This window comes from Ovis aries, chromosome 8 (genome assembly GCF_016772045.2).
Source record: "Ovis aries strain OAR_USU_Benz2616 breed Rambouillet chromosome 8, ARS-UI_Ramb_v3.0, whole genome shotgun sequence".
NCBI classification, from domain to species: domain Eukaryota; kingdom Metazoa; phylum Chordata; class Mammalia; order Artiodactyla; family Bovidae; genus Ovis; species Ovis aries.
In genome coordinates, this window is record NC_056061.1 from 17,231,491 (window position 1) to 17,253,434 (window position 21,944).

Here is a 21,944-nt window from a genome sequence, read left to right on the forward strand (position 1 = left end):
TTCCAAATAATGCTGACTATATTAGTCGGGCTTTCCTGGTAGCTCAGTGGTAAAGAATCTGCCTGCAGTGCAGGAGCCACAGGAGACACTGGTTCAGTCCCTGGGTGGGGAAGATCCCCTGGAGGAGAGCATGGCAATCCACTCCAGTATTCTTGCCTGGAGAATCCCCATGGACAGAGGAGCCTGGTCGTCTACAGTCCATAGGGTCGCAAAGAGTTGGACATGACTGAAGTGATTTAACACACGTAAGTTAGGAGACTGAGATACTTACACTAGCTTACTGGTCATAAGAAATTAAATTTTATAGCGGTAAAAACTGAATAAAATGGATAGATAGCAACCCTATATTTAAAAAGAAGGTACAGAACCTTCATGCTTATTTTGGGTAAGGAAGAAGGCAGGAGGAAATGGACTGGTTGGCTTCTTTAGAAGTAAAAGTTTTCTAGCTCTGCTACTGATATAGCAGGGCTTTCAGGAGAGTCAGTAAACAGTCGCACTATAACAGCTCTTCTAATACTGTATTTGTCATCCAGTGGAGATATGCTTTACTCTTCTGAAAATTTGTTTGCTGCTGTTGCTGCTAAGTCGCTTCAGTCATGTCTGACTCCGTGTCACCCCATAGATGGCAGCCCACCAGGCTCCTCTGGCCTTGGGATTCTCCAGGCAAGAATACTGGAGTGGGTTGCCATTTCCTTCTCCAGTGCATGCATGCATGTTAAGTCGCTTCACTTGTATCCAAGTCTGTGTGACCCTATGGACAGCAGCCCACCAGGCTCCTCTGTCCTCAGGATTCTCGAGGCAAGAATATTGCAGTGGGTTGCCATTTCCTTCTCCAGAAAATTTTAGTTTCTCACTATTAGCCAAGTGCCAGCAAAACAGATTTAATTTCTTCTACTCCTGCTCTGTGCTAGCTTTCTATATTAAAAGTAGAACAGTATGTATTACCACAATGAGTAATTTCAGTCAACATTAAGTTAATTTTTTCAACTCATTTTGTTCTGAGATTATTATATTTGTAATTAAAATGATTGGTTAGTGTAAATAGTTAATGCTGAGAATGAATTAGGCATTGATGAGTAAGTAGGGTAAGTCTGATGCTATAGGTGTCATTGGTTGATGGACCTTTATTCAGTAACTTATTTTGTTATGCTTCTCAGTGACTCTGGGGAATGGGAGTTATATTATCTTTTTGTTTCCTGATTGTAATATACAGGAAAAAAGATGTTAAATTCATATCTATTTGCATCTCCACCTTGCATCTTGTTTGATATGTAAAGCACAGTTTTTGTTGTTCACTGGATGTTTGTTCATTTATTCATTCAACCCCTCATTCATCCTCTTGGTGTTTATTAAGCAGTGTATCACTTATTGCTATGTATCGCACACTATTATCCACATTTCAGTAAAACACTGGTTGCCAGCAGTGTATCAGGGTCCCCTGAATACATCTATTTTTATAATTGAATTTCAGTTAATCATTTTGCTCCATTTTATTTCTTAAGATTTTAATTCCTGCTTAATAAATTGTATTTAGTCCAAGTTAAGTGTAACAAAAGATTTTTTTCACTCAACTTTTGTGGTCCAAGATCCATTTCTGCCTGTCAGGTTGTCATACTGTATGTCAAATACAAATTAAAATTGAAGCTTCTTTTTAGATGTATACCCATAAACCATTTTCTGACCGACATCCTACTAAAAGAAACATTCAGTAGAATTTTATTCACTCTGAAGTCACCTAAATCTTTATCATCCTAGTAATTTTTTGAGTGGATATGTGATGTTTGTTTTGGTATACTTAATAGGTCATATATTCTCCTTTAAAAATCTTTTTGGAGATTTAACTGGTACCTTCTTTAAAATAAAATTTGTGCAGCAAGCTATGACTGTCCAATTGAAACTCTCTCTAAAGTTCTGTTTTACTTCTTTAAGTGTAGATTTCAACTCAGTGCATAGAAGTAAACTGTAGAGGTCCATCTAAACTGTAGCTGTCATTATGAAATTTAGCAACATTGCTAAGACTGTATTGTGAACAAAATAAGTATAAGTCAGATGTAGCTTATCAAGAAATGAACAGACACTTATTTTTTTAAATTGTTATTTATTTTTGTCCAAGGGACTCTCAAGAGTCTTCTCCAACACCACAGTTCAAAAGCATCAATTCTTCAGTGCTCAGCTTTCTTCACAGTCCAACTCTCACATCAATACATGACCACTGGAAAAACCATAGCCTTGACTAGACAGACCTTTGTTGGCAAAGTAATGTCTCTGCTTTTGAATGTGCTATCTAGGTTGGTCTTAACTTTCCTTTCAAGGAGTAACCATCTTTTAATTTCATGCCTGCAATCACCATCTGCAGTGATTTTGGAGCCCAAAAAAAAGCCTGCCACTGTTTACACTGTTTCCCCATGTATTTCGCATGAAGTGATGGGACCAGATGCCATGATCTTAGTTTTCTGAATGTTGAGCTTTAAGGCAACTTTTTCACTCTCCTCTTTCACTTTCATCAAGAAGCTTTTTAGTTCCTTTCCACTTTGTGCCATAAGGGTGGTATCATCTGCATATCTGAGGTGATTGATATTTCTCCCGGCAATCTTGATTGCCGTTTCTCATGATGTACGCTGCATATAAGTCAAATAAGCAGGGTGACAATATACAGCCTTGAAGTACTACCTTTCCTATTTGGAAGCAGTCTGTTGTTCCATGTCCAGTTCTAACTGTTGCTTCCTGACCTGCATGTAGGTTTCTCAATAGACAGATCAGGTGGTCTGGCATTCCCATCTCTTTCAGAATTTTCCACAGTTTATTTGTGATCCACACAGTCAAAGGCTTTAACATAGTCAGTAAAGCAGAAATAAATGTTTTTCTGGAACTCCCTTGCTTTTTCGATGATTCAACAGATGTTGGCAATTTGATCTCTGGTTCCTCTACTTTTTCTAAAGCCAACTTAAACATCTGGAAGTTCACGGTTCATGTATTGCTGAAGCCTGGCTTGGGGCATAGCCCTATAATTAATGCAGAGCACTGTCAGTGAATACGATCGTCACTCTAGTTTCAAAAACCTGTAGAAAACATTGAGTAGTCTTCCTTGCTCAGCCTCTTGCTAGGAGAAGTGCAGAAGTGGTATCCTCCTTCACTAGATGCAGAGGTTCATCTTCCAGCACCATAATGGTTATAAGTAGCAAGGGATTCTTAGCTATATAAACTGTAGCTTAATTGCTATCATTATGAAATTTAGCAATATTGCTAAGACTATATTCTGATCAAAATAAGTATAAGTCAGATGTAGCTTATCAAGAAATTAACAAACACTTATTTTTTTTAATTGTTATTTATTTTTGTTTAAGAAATTACCCCTTTAGGCTAGGTAGTTGACCAACCAGTCTGGTTTGCCCAGGACAGTGAGAGGTTCCTAAGGGCTTGAGACTTTAAGTACTAAGTCCATGCAAGGCTTTGCCAAACTAGAAGTAGGTTACCTTTACCAGGAGTGCAGAAAGATGAATTATTATTGCTTTAAAGAGTAGATAGTCAATAACAGTGATATTTAATTTATTTATACCTATCTCTCTACCTGTCTACCCATATTTTAAAATTCAGTTTGAATGCCACTTCTTTCTAATCTCTTCCTCTTATGAATTCATGTAATTCTTTACCTGTATCATTTTTGTTCCACTTTGCACTTTAAAACATCTTTATCTGAATTTTCTATATACAAATTTTATCTCTGACACTGCATGGAAAGTTCTGTTATGTCATGATGTATGATTTATCTTTTATCCCTTATAGATTCTAGCATGGTGCTCCACACCTGCTTTATAAGAAGGGATTTATTAAAACTATGGAATAAATTCATGAGTGAAATAGGTGTATTGTAATATGAGATGTACAGTGTATAACAGGAAAAAAAAACTGCCAATACAGAGTTCAGAAAACCTAGATCTGTCACTAGGTAAATTTGTGATTCTTGGCAGTTCCCTTATTTATATGTGTGTGTGTGTACACAAATGTGTACACACTACAGTTTTGTCAGCCCCAAACTGAAAGTTTCAGCTAGACCCTCCTTGCTGTCTAGTGATGCTATTGACTCTAGTTTTTATTTGGTCATCCAATGTTATCAAAGACCAGTCCAAACTTTCAGCCTATCCTGTAGTCAGTCCTCTGTACTGTATACCCCCTTTTTCACTTTTGGAAGATGACCGCAATTTGTACTCTATCAAGAATATCTGTATGCAGGAATAAACTTGTTCAGTCCACCTTTGTAAATTGCTGTACATTTTAAGTGAAATAATACCAATTATTCCTTTTTGACACTGACCATTTAAATATTTAAGATGTAAACAGCCATACTTACCTATATTTGTAATTCAGAATCTTATATATGCATTGCTTGATAAAAATACAATATTCTAGACCATTTTTGTGTTATGACTTTTGTGTTTGGAAAACCAAGTAAAAGTAGATTGCTTGAAAATTATGATTATTTGTTTTGTATTTAATATATTTTTAAATGCTATTTTATAGGCCAAAAAAACTATTTTGTAAAAGGTTTCCTGTTAATTTTTTTGAAAACTGTAACTGACTTCTCTTACAAGAACAGGATTCATCAGTGTGTTTTGAAGATTCACATTAAAATATGTAAAAATATTGCTTTCATCAGTTTTCAATTAAAATGTGATTATTATACAGACTTTTATACATTTTTATAACCCAGTGTTCTATTGTTTTTAGCTACTGATGCAAATGTGAAGAATGAAAATCTTTCATCTGTGCAACAGCTTGGCATTAAAATGACTGTCAGGTATATTATAGGGAAATATTTCCCTGTGCATTTCTAGAATTTGTTTTTATCTAGCTAATATGTGCTTAATAGTATTTTAAGTTAACAATCAACTGTTTTGTATAGTTTAAATACAGAGTTTATCATTCAGAAAGTGATAACTTTGTTTTGAGGATATTGGCACATGGTTAAATTACCCTTGCAGGTAAATCACTTATGGTTCATTATTATTTCAGAGGCTAATTACAGCATATTTAAGTCTCTATGATGATCAGGTTTTTTCCAAAGAAACATTCTAAGTATCAGCACATTGGTAGCAAAGTCATACCACTCGCTAAACTATGATTAATTTTTATTTTCAGGCTATAACTATAGTTAATGATTATAAAAGTATCTTAATGATAGATGCATAAGTAAAAGCAGAATAAATAAATTATAGTAGTTTGAATTTTTCATACTCAAATTACAATTTTCAAAAGAAATGGACAAGCTAAACAGATTGGGTGTTAAGGTATGAGCCCTTCATTATTAAATGGGGATCATCTTCAGAATTAAGTATAAAGAAGATACATGTGAAAGTTTTTTAAAAAGACTGTAGATTGATAGCATTATAATAAAAACTGTGATAGTGATTCTAGCACACCCACCTATATCACGTAGGTTATATAACCCACTGATTATGTTTTGTGACCCTATACCTGCCTTTTATACTGTAATGACCTATTTCCATTCTAAAATGGAATCCATAGATAATATGAGCAAGCTAGTCACATATTTTTTTTTAATTCAGCATGATGTCTTATTGTTAAGACATAAACAGAAAGTGATTTATAATGAAATGTTTGTATACAGCTACACTATGAGACATAGCTGGCACCTATGAATCATTGTAGCTGTGGGGCAGCTACAAATGGAGGTGGATTTTATTTTGGTGTTTCAAATATTACAAGAGGGTTGCCACTAACAAAGTGAATTTGCAAAATGATGAAAAGTCTTAGGAAGGCTTCAGGCAAAGCGAAGGAACTCTTTCCCTAACTTACACTTGGTTTCGTTCAGTGTATGATAAATAAGACTAATATATTATGGTTTTATATGAAGCACAATTAGTTTCAGATAATTATAAATAAATTTTTTATCTATACAAATAATGGGTAGGGCATTTATAAGTTGTTACTGTGCAGGGCTGACTGTCCCAAGTCTAACCTCCTGACACTCACTCATCAAGTATCAGTGGTCCTCCAGTCACTGTGGCAAACGAAAACACTCCCATAAACTTCCAAAACAGTGCCATGCTCATGTAGAATCACTGGACTAAATGAACCCTAAAATTGCTTCTAGACTTAGCATTCTGTCAAGCTAGCCTGTCAGCATTCCATGTTATAGATTAAATTCAAGAAAAAAAGTGCTTATATTCTACTACTCATCTATAGTATCCATGTTTTATTCTTTCATTACTACTTCATTTTCCTTTAAAGTTACTGTTTTTATCAGGTGAATACTGCAAATTCTGATATATCATAATTATCAGGTACATATATTAGGTGTTATTCTTTCATGAGTGCTCTGTATAATAGTTATGCCAAAAGTAGAAATTTGAAAACTTGAAACTATGAGATCTCAAGAGAACTACAGTTTGATGAATTTTAAAAAATGAATTTACTATGCAGGGCCTGACATTTTTCATTTTGTATGTTTTCTGGACATTTAATTTAGATATGGCAAGTTCCTCAACCTGTTAAAAGATGGTGCAGAAAATGATCTTACCATGGTTTTAAAGCATTGTGAGAGATTCCTGAAACAGCAGCAAGCTTCTATAAAATCTCCTCTTCATATCCTTTCTAAATGACTGACAGTACTTTAACTCTCTTCATATGCCTTTCAGAATTTTTGGACGGAATACTTTAAAACTTTTGTAGGAAAATAATACTTTAACCTATATTAGTGATTTGCTATATCTTTATAGTATTTTATTCTATTATTTTAAATAGATACTTTATTAGATTGAGTAGTAATGATTAAATTCAACCGTATTAGTTAAATCTTGAATAATTAGTTATTAGAACGTATTTTCAGGTGTATATAGAGAAGATTTAAAATAGGTTTCAGTTCAGTTCAATTCAGTCGCTCAGTCATGTCCGACTCTTTGCAACCCCATGAATCGCAGCACGCCAGGCCTCCGTGTCCATCACCAACTCCCGGAGTTCACTCAGACTCATGTCCATTGAGTCCGTGATGCCATCTAGCCATCTCATCCTCTGTCATCCCCTTCTCCTCCTGCCCCCAATCCCTCCCAGCATCAGAGTCTTTTCCAATGGGTCAACTCTTCACATGAGGTGGCCAAAGTACTGGAGTTTCAGCTTCAGCATCATTCCTTCCAAAGAAATCCCAGGGCTGATCTCCTTCAGAATGGACTGGCTGGATCTCCTTGCAGTCCAAGGGACTCTCAAGAGTCTTCCCCAACACCACAGTTCAAAAGCATCAATTCTTCAGCGCTCAGCTTTCTTCACAGTCCAACTCTCACATCTATACATGACCACTGGAAAAACCATAGCCTTGACTAGACAGACCTTAGTTGGCAAAGTAATGTTTCTGCTTTTCAATATGCTATCTAGATTGGTCATAACTTTCCTTCCAAGGAGTAAGCGTCTTTTAATTTCATGGCTGCAATCACCATCTGCAATGATTATGGAGCGCAAAAAAATAAAGTCTGATACTGGTTCCACTGTTTCCCCATCTATGTCCCATGAAGTGATGGGACCAGATGCCATGATCTTCATTTTCTGAATGTTGAGCTTTACTGAATTCTAAAAATATGTGGACTTTTAAAATACTTGATTATGCTAGTAATTTGACAGATAACCTAATCTAGAGAAAGGATGGTACTGTTGTGTTAATGACTTGAACAGTGTGTTTCCACAAAGCATATAGTTTTTTCCTCTAGTTGCTGGTGATTTTGGCCTCCCCTGGACGTGTCAGCAAATAGTATATTAAAATAGTTACTGTGCAGGTAGTTTTTTTTTAATTAATAAAGTTTAATTTTAGAATCTTCTTGCCAATGTAGGAGGCACAGGAGATGCAGGTTTGATCCCTGGGTTGGGAAGATCTGCTGGAAAAGGAAATGGCAAAAGAGGAGCCTGGCAGGCTACAGTCCATGGGGTGGCAAAGAGTCAGACACAACTGAGCATGCACACAGGCGTTTACATCAGTAGCTTATAAGCTGGTTGAAGACAAAATGAGGGCTAAGTATCATTAATATCTTTGTTGATAGAGATTCTGGAAATGGATATTTATAGAGTTCTAATATTTCACCATGTAAGATAAAACATTATAGCAGTTCCTTAACCGTGCTTTTCAGTCTGCTTGCAGAGGAATTACACTAGCCATGACTGGTTTGTATCTTCTTTGTTCATAATAATGTTGGGGGACAAAGACAAAACATTCCGATTTCTTCAGCAGTTCTCCAGGCTTCTGACTTCAGCTTTCCTTTGGTTGCCAAGACTACATATTTCTGTAAGACTTCTCAGTCTGTTTTATAGGAATGTTTTAAATTTTAAGGAAAATCCTCTTTAGATTCAATAGGATCTTATTATTTTATTTGTAAAGTGTGTTATAATAACTCTATATTCATTTTCTATCTGAACGCAGTTTTGAGTGAATTGTTTCGAAGATACACATTTGGTATTTTCTCAAATAATTGCTGTCTTACCTAATGATAACTGAATGAAGAATTAATAATAATAAGTACATTATTAAATTTTAAACTTGTCATTTAATTGGAAAATTCCATATATAAATAGAAAACCTTTGAATGGATATTTTTATTGTTACTTTGTTATAATCTCTGGTTAAATTATAGTATAAGAAAATAATATGTTAGTTGAAATTTTATCCATATTGTATAGAGGAAAAGCATACTAATTTTCTATACATTTTGCCAATCTATGATGAGTTTTGTTTAAGATATTATAGTGTATTTTTTATTTAAAGATTTTACTAGCTCTATGGGAACCAAGTTTAGTTTAGAGGTAAGTGTATTCCTAATTTATTCATGATTCTACATTTTGCTTTACTTACTTACTGCATAAGACTTTCTCCTGCTTGTACTTAACTGTAACTAGAAATTTGCTCACATAAAAGGAGGAACCAAAGACAAAAGAGTATGTACTAGCTTTTCTCCAATCAGTGGAACTGTTTTCCTTCTGTTAACCAGAATTTGGACAATGCTTTAAATTGTACATGAAGATTCAGAATATCTTAAAATGCTCATCAAAAGAGTTTTTACCTTACATTTGTAAATGAGAGAAAAAATTTTAGGTCCATCATACACTTTCAAGTCAAGTATTTTGAAAAGATACCTACATGCCACTAGTTTTAAGTATTCTACTTTAGTGTTCAGATTGTGACCCTGCCAGACATCACCAGGGTACTGCTTTTAACTATAATTTTACAAAGTTGCATTTCTGCTTTGACACTTTAAACCTTTTTTCTGACACATTATTTTACTTTTAACACGAGTTGCTCTAATAGCATTTCTTCCCCTAAAACTGAAATCAGGCAGTACTCTAATTGCTTTGAGTTTATTAGATTAACCGTTTTGATAGCATCATTTGATATGTAATATAGATCTGTGAATGGAATGGAGTGACATTACTCAAGGGTTTTAGAATGAACTCAATGTAAAGCTTTATACCTTTCTGTTAGTGCAGCTATAACGTCAGTGAGGACTCATGCAGTGCCTTCTGTAGTATCATTTTTTTCTTTTCAACTGTAGATAAACAAGGTTGAATATTTTATTACCAGTAGTTTGTTTTACTGTCTTTGTAAAGCAAATAACATTCTGCTAACATTGCTCTTTCAGGATTCTGTCTAGAACTGTTAGCTAAGTGCAGTTACTAATGTCTGTATAATCACCACTCCATAGTTTAAATGTTTTTTATTTAAACTTTTAATTTAATCTTTTGGATTGGGTTTTTTGTTTTTGTTTTTGCTGTGTCCTTTTACTTGTTAGTGCATGCGATAGACGACTTAATATATTACTTTAAAAGTGGCCCTTTTCTATGATATTTGTTCCATTGGTTGTAAGCATTACATTGATACTTTCTATGCAGGTTGACAAAAGATACAAATCTGCATTTGCCAAAAGACATGTTAAAGACACTTTAGCTTTAGCCATTAATAGCACAGACTTTTCCACCATCTTTAGCACAATACCATGTTAATGTAATTAACCTCAAAATAGCTTCAGCCTGTTTGCCCTGAACCCCATTCCCTTGTTCTGTTTTTTTTTTTCCTTTTGTTCCATGGCCTGTATTGATTCCAAATATGCTCCTTAATTTGTGTATTTATTTATTACTTACACACTTAAATGTAATCTCTCTGGGGCAAGGTTTTGTCCACTGACATGCCCCACCATAATTATTCAGTAAATATGCTGAATATATGAATTAATATTTAGATAGATATGTATGAAATTCATACTTTCATTGAAGAAAGTAGGGAAAACTACTAGGTCATTCAAGTCCCTTATGATTATACAGTTGAAGTAACAAATAGATTCAAGGGATTACATCTGATAGAGTGCCTGAAGAACTATGGATGGAGGTTCATAACATTGTACAGGAAATGGTGACCAAAGCATCCCCAAGAGAAAGAAATGCAATAAGGCAAAATGGTTGTCTGAGGAGGCCTTAAAAATCACTAAGAAAAGAAGTAAAAGACAAAGGAGAAAAGGAAAGATATACTTGTTTGAATGCAGAGTTCCAAAGAATAGCAAGGAGAGATAAGAAAGCCTTCCTCAGCAATCAGTGCAAAGAAATAGAGGAAACAATAGAATGGGAAAAGACTAGAGATCTCCTTAAGAAAATGAGAGATACCAAGAGAACATTTCATGCCAAGATGAGCCCAGTAAATGGCACGAATGGTATGACCTAACAGAAGCAGAAGATATTAAGAGGTGGCGAAAATACACAGAAGAACTGTACAAAAAAGATCTTATTGACCTGGATAAACATGATGGTGTGATCACTCACCTAGAGCCAGACATTTGCAGTGTGAAGTCAAGTGAGCCTTTAGAAGCATTACTGCATACAAAGCCAGTAGAGGTGATGGAATTCCATCTGAGCTATTTTAAACCCTAAAAGATGATTCTGTTAAAGTACTTCATTCAGTATGCCGGCAAATTTAAAAAATTCAGCAATGGCCACAGGACTGGAAAAGGTCAGTTTTCATTCCAGTCCCAAAGGAAGGCAATGCCAAAGAATGCTCAAACTGCCGTACAGTTGTGCTCATTTCACATGCTAGCAGGGTAATGCTCAAAATCTTTCAAGCTAGGCTTCATCAGTATGTGAACTGATAAATTCCAGATATAAAGGTAGATTTAGAAAAGGCAGAGGAACCAGAGATCAAATTGCCAACATCCTTTGGATTATAGAAAAAGTAAGGGAATTCCAGACACACATCTCCTTCTGCTTCATTGACAACGCTAAAGCCTTTGACTTTGTGAATCACAACAAACTGTGGGAAATTCTTAAAGAGATGGGAATACCGGGCCACTTTACCTGTCTCAAGAAACCTGTATGCAAGTCAGGGAGCAATGGAATAATGAACTGGTTCAAAATTGGAAAAGGGGTATCTCAAGGCTGTATATTGTCACCTGGCTTATTTAACCTATATGCAGAGTACATCATGTGAAATTCCAGGCTGAATGAAACACAAGCTGGAATCAAGATTGCCGGGAGAAATATCAATAACCTCAGGTATACCACCCTAATTGCAGAAAGCGAAGAGGAATTAAAGAACCTTTTGATGAAAGTGAAACAGGAGAGTGAAAAAGCTGGCTTAAAACTCAGCATTCAAAAAACTAAGATCATGGCATCCAGTCCCATCACTTCATAGCAAATAGATGGGTAAAATGTGGAAATAGTGACAGACTTTATTTCCTTGTGCTCAAAATCACTGCACATGGTGACTGCAGCCATGAAATTAAAAGACGCTTGCTCCTTGGAAAAAAAGCTATAATCAACCTATGAAAGTGAAAAGTGAAGTCGCTCCATCATGTCCGACTCCTTGTGACCCCATGGACTGTAGCCGACCATGGGATTCTCCAGGCAAGAGTACTGGAGTGGGTTGCCATTTCCTTCTCCAATAATCAACCTATACAGCATATTAAAAAGCAGAGACATCATTTTGCCAACAAAGGTCTGCCTAGTCAAAACTGGTTTTTCCAGTAGTTATGTACATATGTGAGGGTTGAACCACAAAGAAGGCTGACACTGAAAATTGATGTTTTTGAACTGGTGCTGGAGGACTTTTGAGAGTCCCTTGGACTGCAAGAAGATCAAATCAATCCTGAAGGAAATCAACCCTGAATATTCATTGGAAGGACTGATGCTGAAACTTCAATACTTTGGCCACCTGATGAGCTGACTGATTGGAAAAGGCCCTCATACTGGGAAAGACTGAGGGCAAGAGGAAAAGGGAGCAGCAGAGGATGAGATGGTTGGATGGCATCACTGGACATGAATTTCATCAATGGACATGAATTTGAGCAAGCTCCGGGAGTTGGTTTTGGACAGGAAAGCCTGCTGTGCTGCAGTCCATGTGTGTGCATATGCAGTAAATCACTTCAGTTGTGTCCAGCTCTTCGCAGTCCATGGGTAAAAGAGTAAGGTAGGACTGAGTGACTGAGCAATAGCAACAAATGTAAAAGACAGTAGGCTTTTATTACTTTAGAAAATATATTTAAGAGAGTTCCCCTACATTCTTAAAAGTGTTATAAACAAATTGCATCAAAAAGATTTTAAAATTTGGCTTAGGAGAAACAATATAGGAAATAATGAAATATTAAAGTTTTCAAAAATTTATAAACTCTATTACTGTGAGATAAAAATAATTTGAAAAAAAATGTGTCCTTAAGCCATTTAGACAAGAAGAACCCTTTAATGTACTGATATAGTTAAACTTATCTTCCAATTTTGTCTTTAAGAAAATTCTTCATGAATGATAAAATAATCATTCTTTATGGAATTTCGTCAAGAATCAGTTTGATTAATTGTTAACATCAAAGCTGTTAATAAATATAGATTAAGAAAGATCAAGAAATCAGTTATTTCCATGGAGGAATACCTAATCTCAAATAATAATTATAATAAAAATAGCAATCATGTATGCCTTCTCTGTTAGTTGAAAGATGAGAAAGGATAACAAATTAAATTCAAATAAAAACTGAAGTATTTTAATTCACTTAGAAACAAAACTTCCTTGATGATAAATCAGGATAAAGTTTCATTCTAATTAACTAGAGTAGTTCTACAAGAAAGTATCATGGAATAGGATAGTCACTTTATATTCATTTAATTATTTTACATAGATAAGTGTGTGAATATCTGATTCTTCCTTTTCATAAAATAATAATAATCCAACACAGGAGGTTTAAAGTTAAAAATTCTAATAGCATTGAAATGTTCATTTAGATTTAAATGTTATAATCATTAAATGTTATAATTTAAATGTTATAATCATAAGTGTGCATGTCATGGCACACTTGTAACCTATTTGCAAGGGATTAACAGTAGTAAGTCATGTAACCAGTCACTTACTGGGAAGAGGGTAAGCATTAAAGTCCTTTCCCCTTCATATATGTGACTTTGAATCTTAGAAGATTCCTTTTTCCTATGTGTGGTTCTCTTTTTTTCTGAGAGGAGAAATACTGTTTTTTAGAATTAATTGAATCAAAAAGGGAGCTCCGAGTTTTCTGCTCAGGCCTCTGCATGGTGTGCGTGTTGCACATGCTTCACAGAGTAACTGCAGCAACGCCAACTAAATATGGCCTGTTCTCTGCCTGCAGATCCCTAGAGTGGGTTGGATTGGATCAGTTTGGATGGGTTTGGAAAGTTTGTCTTTATATTAGCATCTTTCTATTTAATATCCATAAGTTTTCCTAAGTGTTAGGAATAAAATGAGTCATCAAAACTGCCTGTAATGAAAGAAAAAAAAAAACTAAGACTGCATACTGTGTTTTTCTTTAAGCACATATCTTTCATTTTTAATCATTAAAAAGAAATGGCATAACATGAACATATGGGTTCATATCATGCCAGTTTTAGTATATCCCAAACCAAAAGTTTTCCTGATAACTTTTTCCATGATATTAGGCTAGTTTATATGTTACTTAGGTGATCTGTTAAATGATGTGATCCTGTATGTGTTCTGCCTAATTCTATGTTCTGAATTTTCTTTCTAGTTACCTTTTATTGAGTTACCATCCTTTTCAAGAGTTGTGACTAACCAAAATATATCAGAACACTAGAAGTATAACAAATATAATTTATAGTTTGATGATTCAGAAAATTCTTTGTTATATTCACGTGGCTCAGAGCAGTCATTGATCTGGTTTATGAATATCATTAACTGTAAATTAGAGTTATGAAATGATAATAGACCAGTTAACAAAACTTCTGTTGTTATAAGAGAGTTTATTATAATTACAGGGTGTAATCATTAGTATCTTATTGTCATTCAGTCAGTTTGTTGAGTAGCTATTCTGTGTAGGCCTTGGTGCTCGGAGTTTTGTTGTTTACCAAATTCGTGGCAAATTTCTTCCAACAGAGTATAATTCATAAAAGTAGAAGAATTCTTGCCTTATCTTTGGGAATCCATTACATAATAATGTTTTTTTCTTTGAGATAATTAATTAACTTATTGTCCCCATGTCTATACAAACTTAAATATATTGTATTAAGCAACTTAGAGAACACTGTGTAAGAATATTTCTAAAATATATTATTTTTGCATTCTTATTATATATATTCAGAAAGTTGTTATCTAATTTGCCTTGAAAATTAAAGTATTGTGTATGTATGAGTTGATTTTTTTGCTCTTACATATATTTATTAGACTCATTAATTCTACTCTGCAACTAGTAATCAGTGAAAACACATTGTGTACTCAACAAAAGAAGATAAATCAAAGGATGCTAATTCTCATTCAGTTCATATTTTTATTCTTAACTATTTCATAAAGTAATTTTCTTTGTCTGAACATCCATCTGAAGTTGACTACAGGATGTTCATTTAATATGATGCATATGTCTTCAGTCATCAATATGTAATATTAATTTGTGTGTGTGCTGTGAGATAAATCCCTAAGAACCTATTATAAAATATGTATTTATACCTGTATGTTTCCACAAATACATATTTCTCCAATATGAAATGATAAATCATTATTTATCATAATGAATGATAAAACATGAAAACTACTGGTAAATCACTGATTTTCTTATATAACTCAAACATAAATTCTTAAAAACAGTTTAGCAATGAAATTTGAAACAATTCTTATTTTAACTCATGTAATTGTTATGTGTGCATTTGATTTTAAAATATTAACTTTCCTTTATTAAAAAAATTTGAGCTGCCCAATAAAGATAAAAAGGTAAATTTAAATTTGAGTTATATATGAAAATTTCTGAAATCAGTATTTTATCAGTAGTTTTCATGTTTTATTATTCATTATGATAGCAGATCCAATTTGAGTATCAAATTTTTTATCAGTCTATAGGATATAATTGCTAGTCTAATAATTTTTCTTAACTCAAAATTACATCAAGTTTGTTCTTTGTTTAAAAAATGTATTGTGGTTAGATGTTGAGTTTACAGTAACATTAAAACATACAGCATTCATGATGATAAATTGTACTAAAGAACTAAATTGAAATAACCTACTTTATGAAGAAATTGCTGAAAAATGCATTTGTAAATATATGTGTATATGTATCTATACATATATGATATATACACATATAAATATAAATAAATACAAAATATATGAAATAAATTATAGATAGATAGATAGATAGCCTGGGTTCATTAATGAGGATGCACCACAGTTTTAGAGATGAATTTCTTATGGATTTCTCAGTTCAATTATTAGTACCTCAGGTTTAGATTTGGGTTATTTGACATTAGCTTAGAAAAAGCTGATTAGGCAAATATCTTAAGAGCTGACAAACTAAATAAACTCTTTTGATATTTTAGAGTCATTAACTAAAGCCAAGGATAATATAAATACATTGAAATATGCTTAGAATTAAAATGTAAAGCATTTATTACTAATGTACTTATTTATATATTTATTCTTTCATGTAATACCTATCTCCGTTATTCCATAGAGACTGAATTTGTCAAAATTACAAACTGTTAATTGTATTCATTATCTCAGAAGGAAAGTATCATACTGCCTTTATTGAGATTTAATCTTTCTTTGTGTGTGTGAAGTTGCTCAGTCGTGTCCGACTCTTTGTGACCCCGCGGACTGTAGCTCACCAGGCTCCTTTGTCCATGGGATTCTCCAGGCAAGAGTACTGGAGTGGGTTGCCATTTCCTTCTCCACGGGATCTTCCCGACCCAGGGATCGAACCCAGGTCTCCTGCATTCCAGGCAGACACTTTAACCTCTGAGCCACCAGGGAAGCCCCTATCTTTCTTTGGTGTTTAACATTCTAACTTTTTAATTTACATTAAATTTGCAGTGGGTTGTTATGCCACCATGTTAATTTTGAAGTAGTAATTTAAAGCATAAGATTTAGATGAGTTTGTTTTAAAATTCATTAATTCTCGATTTTTCTCCATGCAGAGGTACCTACCTGCTGACACTATAGAATCTGGCATTCATCCAGTGTATTTTTGCAGCACTCACTATATTGAAATGCTACTGAAGGCGGAGGTGCCGCTTGTATTTTCAGCTTTTCACATGTCTGGTTTTGCACCATCACAGGTAATTCATGGAAAATAGTATTTCTTCAACTCCCAGAGCTCAGTGTCTTTGCAAAGAAAATTATATTCTCATCAAATACAAGAAATACATTAAAGTTAATCACATCATTTTGTAAATAGTTATATGTCTGCTGCTGCTGCTGCTGCTGCTGCTGCTGTTAAGTCACTTCAGTCGTGTCCAACTCTGTGCGACCCCACGGAAGCGCATCAGGCTCCCCCATCCCTGGGATTCTCCAGGCAAGAACACTGGAGTGGGTTGATATTTCCTTCTCCAATGCATGAAAGTGAAAAGTGAAAGGGAAGTTGCTCAGTTGTGTCCGACTCTTAGCGACCCCACGGACTACAGTGTTTAAATCTTTAAACTGGCTTCCCCTAGGTCTTGCATAATACACATTTCTGTTATAGTTGATCTCTGGCATTCACAGATTTTGAGTTCTGTTTCAGCTGTTCAAGACAGACATTCTGGAAATCTATGACATGTAGACGTTTTAATGGAGATGATAGTATCTCCTTCATAAGGCTTCTGCAAGGATTAGGTAGACTAACTGAGGGCAAGAATTCTTATCACCACTGAGTATCTGGTATGTGAGATATTGTATCTTATCTAACAGTAAGCTCCCTTTTGGAGTCTGGGAAGGTTTAATGAAGTCTTGAGGGCCTGGAATTGGGCATGTGGTTATTTGCAGTAGCCAAAGATGTCTCCCTCCTGTGCTTAGTCTTTCAGTGGTAGAGTGTGGATTACTTCTTTACTATGTTATCAGGCTAAAATTTAATATTTTAAAACTTACATCTTTCTTCCGTTTTTAGAATTTAATCTCTAGGTCAGAGTCCCAGAAGGTAGATACTTAATCAAAAGATATGAACACTTTTAAGGTTCTTGATGCATCCTAAGTTGCTTTAATTTTGTATTCTTCTAGTAGAAATGAAGAGAGTGTCTGTTCTCCAGCACTGGGTACTTGGGTTTTTCAAAACTAATGGCTAAATTTTTAAAATTTGCAGGGTTTGAGGCTTTTTTGAACATTAATAAGGTTGATTTTAATTCCACAGCTTTGTTAACTAATTGTATCTTTTTATTCATTGCCCATCTGTCTTAGTGGACTTCCTATTAACTTGTAAATATCCTTTAAAAGTAACCTCCACTATCCAATTCCCTTCAGTTCTTGAGTAATAATTTTTTACTTATTTTATAATTTGACCTATCTACTTATTTCTTATTATATTTGTATTTACTATTCTATTTTGCTTATTGAACTTTATTATTGCATCTTAACATGGGGTAAGAGTAAATAAACCTATTATTTACTTCCTAATGCTCTCCTAAAAAAGTTAATTTAGCTATTTCTACCTGTTGGTTCCTCTTATGTGCACTTTAAGGAGATTTTTCTCAGGTCAAAGTGGGTATTTGAATTTGAAATTTAGATTTTTATTATGTTAAAATATAGATACTTTGAAAAAAATTATGTTCACATCACATTATTCTTCACATTATGATATATGCTTTTATGCTTACTTTGAAGAGACCTTATGTCATTTATTACATTTACTTGTATCAGGTTACTCTGCCTGTTGAATTTTAAATTTCCTGAAGTTTAATAAGACGTTCAGATATAACAAAGGAATTGCATGTAGTGGAAAGGCCAATTCTTTCTTAGCCAATTCTGACTCTGACTGTTTTTACCTAAAACTCTTCTGAGAATTTTGAATCACAAAATGTTTAATTCTGCTTGGAATTAGTTACAATAAGTTCAACAATCCTTTCTATTTGTATATATATATGTGTATATAATTCAAGCCAAGGAGAGTTCCTTTGTCATTCTAGAATATGTGCTGTACTCAGTCAGTCAGTTGTGTCTGACTCTTTGGACCCCATGGACTGTAGCCCGCCGGGATCCTCTGTCCATGGGATTTTCCCGACGAGAATACCAGAGTGGGTTGCCATTCCCTTCTACAGGGGATCTTCCCAACCAGGGATTGAACCCAGGTCTCCCACACTGCAGGCAGATTCTTTACCATCTGCGCCAAACATTTAGGAATGTATGACCAAAAACTGGGGAAAACTTTCAGTACCCAAGGCCCCATGATATCAATTTGGTACCTCTTTATTGTTCTGGCTTCTCTTTAACCATTTGATATGTTATTATCAATTTGAAGCTGCATACATGTAGATTTACCTAATAAAAAACTACTGCATTATTTCTGAGTAGTAATGTTATTATATTTCTTAAATTATCTAATGTAAAAATGCCTTTCTATGGCTCCTTATGTGAACTAATCATTTTGCATCTTAAGAAATATGTATCATTGTTTTGTTATTAATTTTATTGCTAATTATGAAATATGAAAATAACATTTAAATAACTTGGTATATGTAGTTAAGTAATTATTTAAATACAAATTTTGTATTTCAAAGTTTACTCATTCTGATCTAATTAGGAGCCATACTTTTTAAAGTTGTATACTTATAGACATTAAGGGATTGGTTGATTAATGAAAGAATTTGTGAGCAGATTGCTAAATAAAATATACAGATCTCTAGACTAAAAGTAATAAGCTCAACTAGAATACAAAAAATTAAATGTAGTTAGAAATACGTATTTGTTGATTAGCATTTGAGATTGGAAGGAAAGTCAAAATGAAAACATACTTTTAAAATGAACAGAAAATCATATATTCTAATGAAAATGTAGAATTTTATTCTTTAATTTAAAAGAAAAAACTGTATTGTATTTTAGTAATTTTCCTCTCCTAAGAAGTACCCCATATCTTTAATGGCTTAACTTTTGTAATTCCTTGGGGTTATCATTTTGCATATCATTGATTATTGTACTATATTGTGTCAGCAAGTGAGCTAACATGGATAATCCTCCAAATATACTCCAGAAAAATCTCTTGATTCTTCTCATTGCTACTTTTCTCCCCTCCATGAAAGCAGGATTAAAGAAAACTATTTTATTGTTTCATATTTTGTGACAGTGCATTTTGAAAATGCAAAGTATACAAATGTAAAGCAAGATTTCAAGACTAGGAATGCCCCTTGTATGTGCATGTACTGAAGCTTTCCCTTTCTTTATGTTGTTGATGTTGCTATTTGAAATGATACCTTCTCCCTCCTTGTGCCCCAACTTTACTTGTCATACTTATCTTTGATATCTGTCTAAATGGAAACTTTTAGCATCACTTATAAGTAGATGATTCTTCTTTGAATTGTGTGCAATTTCTGTGTTACTCTTCTAGTAGAAATTTATCTTTTGCTTTGTGGAATCATTATTTGTGGGTTTACCTCTTTCTTACTAGTTGAAGTTTTTTAAAGATATGTATGCCTGACATATCTTCAAGTCTTTTTAAGTATCTTGACACAGTGTCTTGTCTAGAAGTACAATAAATATACTTTTTTATTTATATCAGTGCTTCAGAGTATAAAAGTGTGTTTTCAGATCTTATTTCATTTATTTTTTAAATTTAAATTTATTTATTTTAATTAGAGGCTAATTACTTTACAATATTTTATTGGTTTTGCCATACATCAACATGAATCCTTCACAGGTGTACACGTGTTCCCCATCCTGAACCCCCCTCCCTCCTCCCTCCCCATACCATCCCTCTGGGTCATCCCAATGCACAAGCCCCAGGCATCCTGTATCCTGCATCGAACCTAGACTGGTGATTAGTTTCTTATATGATATTATACATGTTTCAGTGCCATTCTCCTAAATCATCCCACCCTCTCCCTCTCCCACAGAGTCCAAAAGTCCATTCTATACATCTGTGTCTCTTTTGCTGTCTCACATACTGGGTTATCATTACCATCTTTCTAAATTCCATATATATGTGTTAGTATACTGTATTGGTGTTTTTCTTTCTGGCTTACTTCACTCTGTATATCAGCTGCAGTTTCATCCACCTCATTAGAACTGATTCAAATGTATTCTTTTTAATGGCTGAGTAATACTCCATTGTGTATATATACCACAGCTTTCTTATCCATTCATCTGCTGCTGGACATCTGGGTTGCTTCCATGTCCTGGCTATTATAAACAGTGCTGCGATGAACATTGGGGTACACATGTCTCTTTCAGTTCTGGTTTCCTCAGTGTGTATGCCCAGCAGGGGGATTGCTGGGTCATAAGGTAGTTCTATTTCCATTTTTTTAAGGAATCTCCACACTGTTCTCCATAGTGGCTGTACTAGTTTGCATTCCCACCAACAGTGCAAGAGGGTTCCCTTTTCTCCACACCCTCTCCAGCATTTATTGCTTGCAGACTTTTGGATCACAGCCATTCTGACTGGCATGAAATGGTACCTCACTGGGGTCTTGATTTGCATTTCTCTGATAATGAGTGATGTTGAGCATCTTTCCATGTGTTTGTTAGCCATCCGTATGTCTTCTTTGGAGAAATGTCTATTTAGTTCTTTGGCCCATTTTTTCATTGAGTCTTTTATTTTTCTGGAATTGAGCTGCAGGAGTTGCTTGTATATGTTTGAGATTAGTTGTTTGTCAGTTGCTTCATTTGCTATTATTTTCTCCCATTCCGAAGGCTGTCTTTTCACCTTGCTTATAGTTTCCTTTGTTGTGCAGAAGCTTTTAATTTTAATTAGGTCCCATTTGTTTATTTTTGCTTTTATTTCTAGTATTCTGGGAGGTGGGTCATAGAGGATCCTGCTGTGGTTTATGTCGGAGAGTGTTTTTCCTATGTTCTCCTCTAGGAGTTTTAGTTTCTGGTCTTATGTTTAGATCTTTAATCCATTTTGAATTTATTTTTGTGTATGGTATTAGAAAGTGTTCTAGTTTCGTTATTTTACAAGTGGTTGACCAGTTTAAAGAGATTGTCTTTACTCCATTGTATATTCTTGCCTCCTTTGTCAAAGATAAGGTGTCCATAGGTGTGTGGATTTATCTCTGGGCTTTCTATTTTGTTCCATTGAACTATATTTCTGTCTTTGTGCCAGTACCATACTGTCTTGATGACTGTGGCTTTGTAGTAGAGCCTGAAGTCAGGCAGGTTGATTCCTCCAGTTCCATTCTTCTTTCTCAAGATTACTTTGGCTATTCGAGGTTTTCTGTATTTCCATACAAATTATGAAATTATTTGTTCTAGCTCTGTGAAAAATACTGCTGGTAGCTTGATAGGGATTGCATTGAATCTATAGATTGCTTTGGGTAGTATACTTATTTTCACTGTATTGATTCTTCTGATCCATGAACATAGTATATTTCTCCATCTATTAGCATCCTCTTTGATTTCTTTTGCCAGTGTTTTATAGTTTTCTATATATAGGTCTTTAGTTTCTTTAGGTAGATATATTCCTAAGTATTTTATTGTTTTCGTTGCAATGGTGAATGGAATTGTTTCCTTAATTCCTCTTTCTGTTTTCTCATTGTTAGTGTATAGGAATGCA

At 34.3% G+C, this 21,944-nt stretch overlaps 1 protein-coding gene across 3 annotated transcripts in view; it reads left to right on the forward strand.

The window, feature by feature from the left end:
* Positions 1-21,944, forward strand: part of TBC1D32 (TBC1 domain family member 32) — a 198,437-nt gene that overhangs the window by 151,315 nt on the left and 25,178 nt on the right. For 2 of the 3 annotated variants that reach the window (XM_004011160.6, XM_015097326.4), the window contains 4 exons: positions 4,726-4,795; positions 6,488-6,603; positions 8,130-8,284; positions 16,408-16,548. In XM_004011160.6, coding sequence (XP_004011209.4) covers positions 4,726-4,795; positions 6,488-6,603; positions 8,130-8,284; positions 16,408-16,548 — 482 coding nt within the window. Of the gene's footprint in view, positions 1-4,725; positions 4,796-6,487; positions 6,604-8,129; positions 8,285-16,407; positions 16,549-21,944 lie in introns of those variants that run through there. The other variant, XM_060419209.1, reaches the window with a different exon arrangement.